At 32.2% G+C, this 16,003-nt stretch overlaps 2 protein-coding genes across 2 annotated transcripts; one reads left to right on the top strand and one right to left on the bottom strand.

Annotated features, from left to right (window-relative positions):
• Positions 1-223: 223 nt before the first annotated feature.
• LOC140806096 (auxin-responsive protein IAA9-like) lies at positions 224-3,825 on the bottom strand. The gene is made up of 6 exons (XM_073162574.1): positions 3,646-3,825; positions 2,342-2,971; positions 2,019-2,245; positions 1,807-1,948; positions 1,009-1,070; positions 224-532 (listed from the first exon to the last, which is right to left on the bottom strand). The coding sequence occupies exons 2-6, from the start codon at positions 2,944-2,946 to the stop codon at positions 495-497; spliced, it is 1,074 nt and encodes a 357-aa protein (XP_073018675.1). The 5' UTR covers positions 2,947-2,971; positions 3,646-3,825; the 3' UTR covers positions 224-494.
• A 2,980-nt stretch (positions 3,826-6,805) lies between these two features.
• On the top strand, positions 6,806-7,306 carry LOC140805631 (uncharacterized). Its single transcript, XM_073161890.1, has one exon. The coding sequence runs from the start codon at positions 6,806-6,808 to the stop codon at positions 7,304-7,306; it is 501 nt and encodes a 166-aa protein (XP_073017991.1).
• Positions 7,307-16,003: the final 8,697 nt, after the last annotated feature.

The raw sequence follows: 16,003 nt of genomic DNA, 5'->3' as shown, positions 1-16,003 counted from the left end.
CAGCAAATTATTAATTGGTGGGGAACTTGGATGATTGTGCATGGCACTAATCACAACAAGATTACAAGCCAAAAAAAGAACATTAGATTACAACACACGAGGAGATGAGAGGGTTTTTTTTCCCACAAGGTACGCCATTAATTACCCGGTGAAATCAAGGTAACATTCTAAAACGAATAAGAAAACACCGAGACACAACTGCATAGCAACCAACAGTTAAGAGTGACACGAAATATATCTAATTAAATAACACGCATTCAACAACACAAGTACATCACAACAAACATTTCAGTATAACTATATGGCCAACTAAGAATCTCAAAACCAGTCGTTTCAACAAACCAGAAGACATCTAAAGCATAATTTACGGCTGAATCACACGACATTTTAACAAATCTTTCATTTCCCCATTTCGTTTTTCAGCTTTCATTTAGACTCTGGATCATCCACTATTTGACCATGCCGACCACAGAGCCATCTCCCAGAGTGGAAAGTTAGTTGCGGTTCTTTAATTTTTCAGCGGCCCTGGGAGCTGTAAACAAAGAGAGATGTTACAAGAAACTTAAAAAAAGTCCAACGATACAACAGAAAGGTTCGAGTTCAATTGTTCCATGGGTTTCTACCCTTGTTTATTTACTATGTTAGTTATATTTATATTTGTAGGTCCAAGTTTGTCGTGTATTTATGTTTGTATTTCAAGTATTCCAGTTTGTACACTACATTCTCATCCTCATGCAACTTGGCAATTAAACATCCCCAATGCATATTATATGAAATGAAGATTACGAGAATAGATTTTCGAGTTTTAAACCATCTATAGAGTCCAAATGTTCGTATGGTTTTAAAAAGACAATCATAAACTGAAATTGAATAAATAACCAAGAGGCTCACCAAAGAGTTTATGATCACACAACATCTAATATGCTTTTAAAAATTAAGAAGTTCATGCAGTGATAAAAGCTCATATATGGGGATAAACGAAATCAAAATCTTAATAAAATGGCTGACCTAATCCAATAGCATCAGTGCCTTTCATAATTTTGAGCCTCCGGCATGAGTCAATGAACATCCTATAACAGACCCACTGCTCAGTCACGAGACAAGTTATGGAAGATATACATAATAACATCAATAATAACCAATTTCTCATGTTCCATTAACTCAATTTCACACAATTCTGAGTAGCGTATCCAGAAACTCGTGAAATTCCCAGGAAAAAAATGCAGATAAATGTCAACCATCCAATTGTGCAAAACTTCACAAGTTTGAAAAATAAATAATTAGAGACGTACACGGTACACCGACAAAAAACAAAAGAAATTATTGATGTTTACCAGCCGCATGCACTAAACTCTAAATTATTTATTTTCTTATGAATTAATTCAGAAATTAAATATAAATAAATGCTTACAAGGAATGAGTAAGTTGCAGACAGGATCATAAAACAAATTAAAAAATGTCCAATACTCAAGAATGAAAAGATGATCAATTCCGACCTTGACTGACATTGCAAAAAAAAAAAAAAACAAATTAAATCGAGTAAAGTCATATTTTTAGTGCTGGCGATAAACAGCGATATGTTTTCTTACTTTACTTTGCTACAAAGTAAAACCTTCAATTGTGGCACATATTTGGCACCACAAATAAATATATTTATATTACGTGTGCAGATTCATCTAATGAAACTTCGTCTCGAAACTAGATAACTTTGAGTGGATGTAGCTTCATTATTTGTTTTAAAGAAATTATATATAGTAAGCATCAGCAATAACCATAGACTCAAAGAAGGAACAGTAGAAAAATTACTTCCAAGGGACATCTCCGACAAGCATCCAATCACCATCCTTATCCTCGTAAGTCAGCACATAATCAGGCCCATGCAAAAGATCCCTCATCTTGTTCTCACTCGATATTTCCTTGTTTGGAGCTTCCTGAGGTCCACATTGTCCTGAAGCAGGAACAGCGTCACATAACCTTGCACTTGCTGGAATTATAATCTAAATTGAAGAAAGGCTCACCTAAGGTAAAACAACTGAACATTTTCTCAAGCGCGGTAGAAAGTTCAGCATATGTGGAGTACATTCTCAGGTCCACCTTCCTCAGATAAGGAGCACCATCCATACTGACCTTCACAAAAAGAGCACCAGGACCAGGTTTACCATCAACTTCATCGTTGTTCTTTGTGTTTGTGGCCAGAGTATTCTTTCTGTAGGATCTGATAGGAGGCCAACCAACAACCTGTGCCCTGCAAAACAATGAACAATACAATAGTCGTAGGTCCCAGAATAACTTGATTACAATATACTCATCTATTGCCATTTCTCGAGCTTAAAACACGCACTTAGCTGCAGGTACACTATTGGCGTTAGATCCATTCATCTTGTCCTTGCATTCCTGTGACTTCTTCGCAGGCACCTCTGTCTTAATGGATGATTGGGTTCCAGAGGACCTGTTGGAAAGCATAACATTTATCCCAGCATTGCCAGCCAAGTTTGCTTGTTCAGGATCAGAAACTGACCCATTCAACGTCCAATTTCCTTCATCAAATCCATCTACAGTATCTGAGAATCCTCTTTTGTTGCCGGAAGTGACCGTCTTTTGCGATACCAAACAGATTCCTTCCTTTGATGGAGCTAGCGGAAACAGTTGCTTCTCGTCAAGATTCCCGGAACTCAACGGGGTAAAACCTAGATCTCTCTCTGGCGATTGGCATCCAGGAAGACCAAGCCGCAATTCAGTCGCTTTAAGATTCAACTTGTTCTTGTTTTCTTCAGGTATTCTTGAGAACGCAGAGCTATCAACTGAAGAACAATCAGACAGACCCATGTAATTGCGTTCTTTCAACCCCAATTCATTCTGGGTGACGCAATCTGTAGATGCTGAAGATGCCATCAAAGAAACATTACATTGACTTTTCCCCTCAATACCCAACAGTGGTGGAGACATCAAGTGCAATACAATATCCTACAATCTGCAAAATAGAGGCTCATTGAGAAAACTGACAGTAGTCTTAAACTGATTTAATCAAACATATTCATGGAACAATAACATTAACTTTCCCAAATATAAGAGCAACACTTGAAAGGAAAACTTTTTCGTGAGAATCTTTATTTCTACTAGGGACAAGCAAGTAAATATTCACACAAAACGGAAAGGTTTATCATGAAATCTGCAACCCTAAAATGAAGAAAAAGGCAAAACTATAACATAATTTCGGATACTCAAAACAGATACTCCAGTTCTCCTAAAAAAATTTAAAAAATCAAAACATCAAATCACTACCAGAGAAAATTTTTTTCGCACAGAGACAATCAATCAAATTCATCCATAAACAAGCAGATGAATACTGATTACCGCAGCACAAAAATGGGAAAAAAACATAAAATCAAACGACAGAGTCATATTTGGCAACTTCCCCACAACCTCCACAGCCACAACCCAACATCTCACTCTTCCAACCTTCAATCAGTGCTCATACAGAAGCACAAGATCTACGACACACGTCACACAATCATATAGTCAAAAGACAACAAATGCTACAAACTAACTAAAGATCTCAGCTCAATTTCGGTACCACCAAGCCAAAAAACAACAAAGTCGAAAAAAAAGGCATTTCCACTTGTCCGCGAGAATAGTAGCTCGTACCTGAAAATTATACACGAATCGAGCAGTAACAGCAGAAGCTTAAAGAAGATGCGGATTCAGAACTCGGACGAACTGTAGAGAAAAGCAGGAAACGCAAAACAGAGAGGATTTTTCAAGTACCCTCCATCCAAAGAAGAGGAAGCTAGAAACAAAAGCTAGAGAGAAGAATATATGAATATATATGTATTACGAGTAAAAAAATTGAAATCCGACAGGGTGGGGGCAAAAAGGGGATTCTGCGTGAAAGTGGGAAAGTGCTCATCGACGGCTGGGAGAGATTCGAGCAAGTGGATCCTGGCCGTTGAAGATGCTCATGGAGAAATAATTACCTGTCGTTGTTGCAGGGTGATAAATGGTGTATCGCAGACAGTTTTACTGGATCTCTTTTAAAAACTTTCTGGCAGAGACCCAAATGCCGAATATGCCCTTCCATATTTGTAAATAACAGATGCTCTATATAAATAATTATATGGTTCACAAATAATTATTAGCTTAAATAAATTTTTAAAACTCAAACAATTTGAAGTCTAGGATGATGGATGTTTCACAAATTAAATTGTGAAAACTAAAAATTGTTTTGGTTGTTCTGTTATCAAAATTGAAGTTGTATATATCACCGTCACCATTTGAGTGAAGTGGCGAAACATTTTCTTTTTATTAAAAATAACATGAACTCGAACCTACGTAAAACCAGAAAAATCAAACGCACATCTTATACTAGGTTATGATAAAAGAAATTGAAGTTTTACATGGACTTCACTCGATTTAGTTGATAATATGTTAATAAATTAAAAATAAAAAATCTTTTCATACCTTTATACTACACCTAGAGAATATAAGGTTAAAAACTTATGTGAGACTGTCTAACGAGTCATATTTTGTGAGATATATTTTTTATTCAGATCATCAATGTAAACGTATTATTTTTTATGCTAAGAGTACTACTTTTTATTGTGAATATCGATAGATTTGACTCGTCTCACAGATAAAGATTTATGAGACTATCTCATAAGAGACTTACTCAGAACATAAAATTTAGTATAAAGAGAGAAAAAGAGAGAAGAGTAGATATTTTGTGGTTGGATAATGGATATATGGGTAAAGAACAATAAAAAAAAAAAAAAAAAGTTTGGTTTGTCAAAGATTCGAAGGGATCTTGCTATATTTGAAAACAACCCTATGAATTTTATATTTATATTAATTACAAATTATGTCCTTTTCTAATTTCATATTACAAAAATAAATCACGGGTGTGAATGATTTTCAAACTTTCCCTATTTGGGACAGAGATTGGGTTTTCCTTTTATAGAAATTATTCATCCCAAGCATATAATTTGTCGAACATTATGTTATTTTCAGATGTGAGAATTAAATATATGTTGTCATTAAAGATGGTATGAATATTTTACTAAGATAATGGTAAAAAAACACGAAAGTTTACTAAAAAGTAGAAAGTGTAATAATAAAGCATCATTCCGCTAGTATTTAAAATTGATCGCGGCGAGACATATTATATAATGGTAATAATATATCATCATTGTACTGCAACAGCATGCTTGGGGAGAGATCATTATGAACCAAATTCCCTTGAACCATTAATTCATGTAAATCACAAATTAAATTCTCAGTCTCATAGGCCATAATAAACATTAATTATTACGTGTGCTTTGTTAAATAGTTTTTTATAATAAATTTTTATATTATGGGTTCTATAATATTTATAAAAAAATGTAATTTGAGACTAAGGTATTTTTGGTTGATAAAAATTAATCATTTTATTTTCTTCAACTTTAATAATATAGTAAACACTAAACATAGATATTATTATTATTATTATTATAAAAAGAATATGATATAAATAATAACTATTTTGATCTTTTAGTATGACCATTTTTAATGCAATGAAACATTTATCACTCTAAATAAATTAATTTCGACAAAAATTTGCGTGAGACAGTCTCATGAGTCATATTTTTTGAGCCGAATCTTTTATTTTGATCATCCATGAAAATGTGTTTTTTTATGCTAAGATTATTAATTTTTTTGTGAATATCGGTAGAGTTGACATGTTCTACAGATAAAGATTCGTGAGAACGTCTTACAAAAGACCTACTAATTAATTTTTAAAATAACATAATACTCTCATCCCCAACAAAACAATTTCACATATATATTTAATATAATTTCTAAATTCAATTAAAAAAATATTACACCTGTGTGACTGCCACTCATAGCAATTACTTTGAGGGGACCAAATGATGGAATATTTAAAGTTTTGGTAAAAAAATGGATATTTACAAGTGATTTTTACACAAGTAATTTGGGTTAAAAGGAAATTGACCGCGAGTAAAAGTAGCACAGTTTTGAGGAGGAGACACGAGGAATCTGATGGAGGGGCATAGAGGGAAATAGGGTTGGAAAGTTGGCTATTTTTATTGGGAGAATATGAATATGAAAGTAGGGGACAGATCGTTTGAGGGGGACACGAAAGCGGCAAGTCAAATTGTTTTGTCGGGTTATATATATTTTTTTTTCATAAATAATTTATAAATCAATTTTACGAGATAAATTTTTTATTTAAATTATTAATAAAAAATAATATAATTTATATCAAATACATTATTAATTATTATAAATATAGACAAATTATACGATCTCACGATTAAAGATATACGAGACTATCTCAGATAAAAAAAAAAAAACCAACGATTGGGTGAAGCTTTGCGTGATTATCACACATATGAAATTAGGTATATTTTTTGTACGTACTGTTTGATAATGGTTTCCACAACAAACCGAGGCTGAGGCTATATCTATCTCTTAAGTTAAAAACTTGTGTGAGACGGTCTCACGGATCGTATTTTGTGAGACAGATCTTTATTTGGATAATACATTAAAAAAAATTAATTTTTATGCTCTCAGTATTACTTTTTATTGTGAATATGGGTAGGGTTGACCCGTCTTACAGATTGGGATCCGTGAGACGGTCTCACATAAGACTTACTCATCTCCTAATAGGAATATGGATTAGCGAGGGCGCCCGTGATTGTTATTGTTTATGTTCCGTTATACGGATTTTCGACAAGATTTATAAAAAAAAAATATTGTTTTTTTGTTTAAAATATTATTTTAAAGTTATAAAAAAATATTCTTTAAAAAAATGCGCTGGCACAAACCGCCTTCGGGCTTTATGAAGTGCAACATTGATGCAGCCATTTTTAAGGAAGCACGCAAGACTGGGGTAGCAGCAATAATTCCGGACTCCAATGGAGATTTCATGATCTCTAGGATGCATAATTGTTATGGGATACTTGAGGTACGAGAAGCTGAAGCGAAAGCACTGCTTGATGCCATTCTTTGGGTTGTCTCCTTGGATCTACAAAACGTTTTATTCGAAACAGACTCCAAACTGGTGGTCGATGCTATAGCCTCAAATCTGGCGGATCGTAGTGAATTTGGATCGATTGTTGCGGCGTGTTGCTCCCTTCTCTATCAAGAACCTTCGTACGAAGTTCGCTTTGCCAGAAGACAAGCGAATATGGCTGCTCACACCCTCGCAAGGGCGGCCAATTCTTCTGCTAGTCTTTTTATTTCTTATGATAGTCCTGCTTTTATCTCGGATATTCTATTCCAAGATTGTAGAAACTCTGATTTGAATTAATGAAGCTTGAATGTCTTGATTCAAAAAAAAAAAACAAAACAAAACTACCACTCTTCATGTTTATGCATTAATTTTGTAACATGCATAAGTATTTTAATATATGATTTTTAATGATAATCATTTTACTCAACGATCAAATAAAATATTTACTCAAATTTTAGTAAGTTTCAATTTTTATTAGTCACCGTGAAACACAAAACCTAAAATTAATCATCCAAACCGGACAAAAAGAACCAAATTGATCGTGGTTGAATACTTCAAGCTCCTGTATTGTATTGATGAATTAAGCTTGGTATGTAATATTATAGATATATGATCTAATGTGTACCAAGTATACTGCATTTCATGCTGGTTAATTTGAAGTTTGGCATACCCGGTTAACACCCAATCCACAAATTTCCCCTTCACACCAAAGAACTTACCGTAGTTAAAATAATTTATCCTCATTTTCGTTTCTTTATTTCACCTAGCTAGACATCAAATATATATATTTTACAACGTTGTTTTATTCAAATGCCAGGGTAAAAGTGATGTAATAACAGAGAAGTAGACAAGGTTGGTCGCACGAGAATGATCAGGTGCTCCTGGAATTTGCACGCGTTGCTCTCTGTGAATCGTCCTCGAGTGTCCACATACGTCATCACACCTATAGCATATCTTTTTCTATTTTAATTGTATTTACGTTATTTGATTTTCAAATGGGTATTGAATATATCTTTAAAAAAATGGGTAGACTGAATTTTTTTTTTAGATTGATTCGAAATTAAATAAGATGGAATCAATTATGTGAAAACCCTCGATTAAAAATAGAGGTATGCAAATATCTTATTTTTAAACCATTGATCCCGGGTAGATCTTTTTCATCCATCCAAATTATTGATCCTGCAAAATATTATGTCTAATGTTTGATCCTATTCCATTTTTACAATTTTAATCCTATAAATTGACATTGTTTTATACTTTAGTATTTTGACTTTTAAGTTCATTATGTTACAGATTTTCTCTAAAATCATGTTTCTGTACGCACGTATATAAACATGAATCAAATATGCGGAAGTTAAATCGAGCGTTACTTCCGGCCATTGAATCATCTTTAAGTCTTCTGTTTTCCTCCGATTGAAGCCTTCTAAACACTCCAATATCTCTGTAGATGGTGTATTATTCTGTATGAGATTGTGTATTTAGGGACCTCAATGCCTTCGATATTTATAGGCAAACTCATACCATCAACGAGTTTATTGTGAGAGCTTAATTGTCAAAGAGGAGATACGTGCACGTCTCAAATTTTTAAAATTTGAGGCTGCATGTGCTGTTCGTCAAAAATGGTAGGCTTATTATTGGCCGTCGCCAATTCCTACAGGTCACGCTTCTTTTAATATGTGTCATATTTCTTACACATTATTCTCATTAATCAGATATCTTCACACGACTTCTATCGTCCACGAGTCCAAGTAAAGCGGCTATCAAGCAGAGAGTTCGACGGCCGCACGACGGGTGCAAAGGTTCGTCCACCAAAACGATCTACCCACTTTATTGGTTTAAACTAAGCTCGAGCATACTTAAAACAATTTTTTTAGTTCAAATTATATTTTTCAAAAATATAAATTCGAATTAGATAACCAGGTAATTTTTTTTTCATCGAGACTTCAAATTGACCGATTTTGAATAAAAAAAATCATTATTTTAGAATTTTTAATTAAATAAATTAAGCCAACTTCAAGTATTACATTAATAAATATTTAAGAATCGTTTAGCTTTGTTTATACAAGTGTCTGCCGTCTTACATATATAAATACTACTGCCTCGATACTAAATTTAAAATTAATACTTTTTAATATCGTTAATACGAAGAGTATAATAAGTCATCGTTTGGTTCGTTTTATTATTTATCTATATTTTTTTTAATATATTATCATGTTTGGTGCACCATATTATTTATCAATCTGTCTATCTGATCATATCAATCAAATTATTCGATTAAAATTACAATATCACCTATAATAAATAATATTATTAATATTTTCAAAATGTCAAAATTATAATATCACATTATCTCAGATTTAATAAAATTAATTAATCAAATCAAGTATTATATTAATTATAATTTTTATATATTTTATTATTAAAAAATAATATTTATCTTCGTATTATTTGTCTTATACTACGAACCAAATGATACTTGATTATATTATTTTCGTTTAGTTTGCTCGTACTAATAAAAAAAGTTGTGGCGTAATATAGAATAGATAAATTAGAAACCATGAGATAATAATCAAATCACAAAATATAAGGGAAAATTACTTAACTCGCAATTAGAATAATAATAAAGTGGGATTTGGTATTTGAGTGTGTTTTACGGCTACAGATATTGCGGGAACTGTCTTGGGGACCCAATGCGACGGTGCACTTCCGCCGTGGCCGGAGGCCCACCGTCAAGTCAAACAATACTAACCATGGTTATACTCAGCTACAGTTAAATAAATAAATTATTATCAACCATGATCAGAAACCAGGTAACCAGCTTATCGAGACTGGCGGGCAGAGTTTGCAAGGACAAGGGTCAGCCTACTGTAGAACGACACGAATGATGGATGGTTTTCTGTTTTCAGGCCTTATTTTTGCCAACGAGAAAGCTTTTTTTAATCATATAAATGGCCAGAGGAAATTTTCCTAATTAAGTTTTAATAATCAAATAACAATTTAGAGTTGATTTGTTTAGTATACAAGTACATGAAATATTTAAATTGTGTGTATAAGATTTTAGGTGTTATATATGTGCATGTGTTGTAATGCATATCCACAACATGTAGCGGAATAAATTAGATAACCACACAAATAAAATTTTATGACTAAAACAAGACATAATAAATCATGCAACTTCTTATGACAAAATATTCACTAGAAAATTGTAAATAGTTTACAAAACTAACACTAGTGAAATTATGAAAAAACGATATTCCTCAACGGATGAAGGAAGTAAAGTGCATCTCAAATAAACAACTATAAAACTACCGATGCAATGATTGTATGGCCAAAAACCTGGAGTCACAAGTAACTCTTGGACCAACACTTTAAACGAATGTTATCTTTGAGTGTCTCCAACACATTCCAGCAACACAACAAAACCGCATAAGTCAATCACATGAAATATTTAGTTATAAGTTCTTTTCTTTTTCCGCAATTCTCGACGATCAAGGAAAAAATGTCATGCATCTCTCTATCTAGAGTTGCTATGATGTTCTCTTATATTTTTTTCCTCTTTTTCTTTTAGGTTTATTATTTGTATAGAGTCCTACACAGATAGAAAACCAAGAATTTCATTGGGAAAAATTCTTTTTAATAGTAATATAATATCTAGATAATCTATCATTAATATCAATAATATTACCATAATATCATCGAACAAGGAAAAAATTAATTAAAGAAAATTTAATTAGTTTAGAAAGAAAAAACTTAATATTTAAATATATCAGTAGTATAACTATAAAAAAATAATTAAGGAATGTTTATGTTTCAGTAATATTATCTTTAAAACAATTCGATTTCAGGATTCTTTCTTTTAGGATTGTTGGTATTAATAGACCATGTAATTGAATATAATATAATATCGTGTTTGTTTTTTCAAGTCTTTCTAAAAATTGGGTTTGATGCGTGAGATCTACACAACTATGGTAAAAGGAAAATTAAGGAAATCGGAAAGAAGAGTAGACGAACATGTGACGAAATCAAACAAGGGATCTTTGTTTTTCATCTCTTTCATTCTTTTATTCATGCGTATGGGTGTACACATACATATTATATGTATGTGTATATATATACACACACATACACATAAATATATATGGCAAAAACTTGTATGATATGGTCTTACGGGTCGTATTTGTGAGATGGATCTCTTATTTGGGTCATCTATGAAAAATATTATTTTTTATGCTAATAATATTATTTTTTATTGTGAATATGGGTATGGTTGACTCGTCTCATATATTAGGATCCGTGGACCTATTCAATATGGCAAAAACTTGTGTGAGACGGTCTCACGGGTCATATTTGTGAGACAGATCTTTTATTTGGGTCATACATGAAAAAATATTACTTTTTATGCTAAGAGTATTACTTTTTATTGTGGATATGGGTAGGGTTGACCCGTCTCACGGATTAAGATCCGTGAGACGGTCTCACATGAGACTAACTTATTCAATATATATGCATGTGTGTGCGTGCCAAGCGTGTATGTTTTTTTATGATAGTTTTTCAAAAATTAAGTTTTGATTTTTTTTTTCGTAATCGGATATTTTTAAAAAAAGATGATCAATTTTTTTTTGGAAGAAAAAAAACATGATTTCACTGCTTTTGGAAATTGCCGAAATGGTCTTGATTAATAATGGACTGGACCACCAGTTGCTGCAAGAGGCCATATATGACTTGAGGATTGGGCCACATTTATGATGCTTGGGATATTAATGTTTTATTTTTAAATAATTTTTATTTAGATTATTATATACTATTTTAATTAAAAAAAATGGTTCAGGTTCGAAATAAACGAAATATTTGCAGCTAACAAGAGAGCAATTTACGACAATCAGTTAAACTATTTGATATTATATTTTGACTAAGTTATTGAATATTTAAATGACATTCAATTAGTATTTAAAAATTCTCAGTATATGTTTTTGGGTTGTGAAAACGTTAACAATCTTGATTTTGATGATAACAAAACTTGTTTTATATTTCAAATTTATATACTTAAGTTGTAGTCACAAGATGTAGAGTTAAAAGATTTGACAAGCTTTAACTCAAATGAAATCAAGTTGAAAATCTAACAAGTTGAAGTGTGTTTGATGATATCTCAAAAGGGTTGTCGCAATATCCGATTGGCCAAACATCATTGAGCAGTAGCCGAGTGGCTCGATAGACCAACTCTAATATTTTAGCCATATATATCGACTTAGTTATTGTAGTATAATGATTTAACATACATTGGAAAGATAAGACAATGATCTACAAATCATATTCAAATGATTTTAACATGCATTGGAAAGATAACATGCATTGGAAAGAAAAGACAATGATCTACACTCACGGTGTCCGACTTCTAGTTGCACATGAGCAGTGCCGATATTTCGATCATATTTCACTCATATAAATTCGAAGTTCAATTATTCTAGATTAGGTGGAAAGTTAAGAAAGGGACACTACTTTCATTTTTATAACTTTACCCTTAAATCAACTAATCAAGAGTTATGATTACCTTATTGGACCACATGCATTTAACCATTTTATTCATCCTATCGTTCCTACAACCAATTTGCTCATCAAACTACGATAGTTGGAATGTCATAAAAAATACATAAATTTTTTTAGCTATCATATTCTTGTGTCTAACATATATATAACTCTTGAAGGCTATTTATACAATATCTTGAAAATCAATTACAAGTTTTTTCATGTGATTTAAAGCATGTACAACCTACACGAAGAAATCAAACAAAATGACAGCAACCCCAATGAGGAGAGTCTAAATAGATATATTAGTTTATTGAGAACTTTTCTCACTGTGTGTGATCGTACATTTGAGAGTATAAATAATATAAAAGATTAGTATCATCTCACACATAATTATTCACATATACAAGAGAGATGGACTTCAAAGTTTATTTGAGTGATAGTTTTCATACAAACATATTAAAAATTATGTTTGTAGTCTTTTTTCTTGAAAAGATTATGTTTGTAGTCTTACTATAAAAAAATTTAAACATTATGTGGATTGTGTGGTTGCAACCTACAGTCGAAAATATGTTAGGAGTTTCAATTATGTAAGTGATAAGTCTGAAGTCAAAATAAGTGTGTACAAATGGTTGTATAAATAAAATTCTTCTAATGAAATATTTCCGATAACAGAATAAGGGGAGATGAAATCATTGAAGAAGACAAGATGGGTATAGGATATTTGAGAAGAATCATAGTACGCTAATCGTTCTATAACGGGTGACCCCCCTCTCTTGTATCAAAAAAAAAATATCAAATCTTTGCATAAAAAGTATTTGATAAAATGCTTCAACCAAAATTTGTTGTGCATTCAACTTGTACTCTTTTTTTACAAAATGTTTAATCGATTTTTAGAGAAAATAATTTATCAGTGCTTGATTCATTTTTAAATATTTCAAGAACGAGCTATTATATCTCAAACTTTTAAAGAAAAATTTAAAAGAGTTCATTCATCATTCTCTAACCTCTAATTTGATCCCAACATTATTCTTTTGTTTAGTAAACCATTAAGTTACTTTTTAAACGGAATAACTATAATAATTCATTATTAAAATTTTTATGGTCGATCATTTTTGGCACATTTGGAATATATTCCACCACAATCAATTTGCTACATTATTAGTATTCTCTTGATTATGAACTGGTCCATAGATTTGGATCATGAATATATTCTCTATTTATATAAACCGGTTTTTTATTAAAATTAATCTAATTTTAAAAATTTTTTTCAAAAATAATTTAAAAAAAAAAAACCATTTCAAAACTACCCCAATCCGCGCTTACGGAGCGCGGACGCTGCACACGTGGATCAGCGTCCGCGCTCCGTAAGCACGGACGCTGGTCTATGTCAGCATCAGATAATATTAGCGACGGAAAATATAACAAAACCGTCGCTACTTTGCGACGGTTTCAAAAACCGTCGCTAATACACGCGACGGTTTATAATCCGTCGCCATAACCGTCGCTAAATGAGAACTTTAATAAATTAGAATTTTAATAAATTTCAACTTTAATAAATTTGCATGATGGGCTTATACTCTTGCAAGCCCACGATCCATGTCCTCATTATATTAATCTCATTATAATCCCGATCGACGATCCAATATTATCGATGTGACAATTTCAACTTGTTTGTTGTTATGACGCACACTTTAATTTCGAGATACCTACCTCTACGCACTCTACACATAATTGTATCAACAGCGTGCACATATACGCTGCGGATAATCTTGAACTTTCAACGGCCTGCAACTTTGTAGCGTGCAATATACGCTGAGGGAAGAGAATTTGCGCGCTGCGAAAAGCCATTTTTTTGTAGTGAAGATTATGGGTGTTCAAACTTCGGATAAAAACGAAAATCCAAACCGAAGAAACCGAACACCGAACCGAACCGAAAATCGAATTTTGAAATTCAGATTTAAATATTAAACCAAAGTTTATTTGGTCGATTTCGGATTATATATGTCAAAACCGAAAAAATCGAAATTTCATTAAATTAATAATTTTTTTATATTTTTATTTATTTTATATATTTTGATATGATATTTAGTGAATGAAGAACTATTTTAAGCAATTTTTAGTTGATTGTTGTTTTCTTAATTAATTTAGACCTTATATTTAAAGATTTTACTAAGAAAACATGTAGAAAGTTAACATATTATATTTTACAATATATTTGTATTATTAATTTAAATAATTATATCAAAATCGAATTAACCGACCGAACCGTTTTGGTAGAAAACCGAACAAATATGAAGAAAAATGATTCGGGTATCGGATCATATATTTTTAAAACCGAACCGACCGATGAACACGCCTAGTGCATAGTGCAGATAGAGAAAAAATCGACCGATGAACACCCCTATTTCTTGTCTTTTTTTTCGTCTGATTAAATTATGCGCATTTAGCGACGGTTTTAGGCATTTAGCGACGGTTAAAACCTTTGCTAAATGAGCGACGGTTTTTGAAACCGTGGCAGATTCCATTACAGCGACGGATTATAAACCGTCGCTATTATTAGAGCGACGGTTTAATAAACCGTCGCAAATTAGCAACGGTTTTATTATATTTTCCGTCGCTAATATTATCTGATGCTGACATAGACCAGCGTCCGTGCTTACGGAGCACGGACGCTGATCCACGTGTGCAGCGTCCGCGCTCCGTAAGCGCGGATTGGGGTAGTTTTGAAATGGTTTTTTTTTTTAAATTATTTTTGAATTTTTTTTTTAAATTAGATTAATTTTAATAAAAACCCTATATAAACATATATACACACGCGCGCACACACACAAACAAAAATTAATTTTTTCCTAATTAAAATTTACCCGAAATATACGCACATAAATTACTTTCGGTAAAAACTTGTGTAAGACGGTTTCACGGGTCGAATTTGTGAAATGAATCTCTTATTTGGGTAATCAATGAAAAAGTATAATTTTTTATTGTGAATATGAGTATGATTGATCTGTCTCACAGATTAGTATCCGTGAGACGGTCTCACATGAGACCCACTCATTACATTTTTTCCCAATTAAAAGTTACAAAAAATAGCCTAATCTAATTTCATATCCAAAGTTGCATACGCCTAATCAACCGGTAATGGTATAAAAAGGCTTTAAATGATAGTTTATCGCACTTTAATGATTCCAAATGCGAAATTGGAAATATTGAGACGAAGCATATAATTATTCTCCCAAGTGCTCTAAATGATTCCAAATACTAGGATTTATAATTATATCAGTGCTTTAGTCATAGTTGGTCTCCTCGATTATTAGCCCATTGTTTTCAGTTCATGCTTTAATTAGACATTGCACCTCGTTTTTAGGAACATCTTTATTTGCAGTATGCTATCAATAACATGTTAGAATTTACGTAGGATCTAATTAAAATTTAAACTCGATCTATCAACGGGTTAACTCGACACTACCC

Source organism: Primulina eburnea, chromosome 11 (assembly GCF_022965805.1).
Source record: "Primulina eburnea isolate SZY01 chromosome 11, ASM2296580v1, whole genome shotgun sequence".
NCBI classification, from domain to species: domain Eukaryota; kingdom Viridiplantae; phylum Streptophyta; class Magnoliopsida; order Lamiales; family Gesneriaceae; genus Primulina; species Primulina eburnea.
The sequence above is the reverse complement of the archived record's forward strand: the minus strand, read 5'-3'. Positions and strand labels throughout refer to the sequence as shown.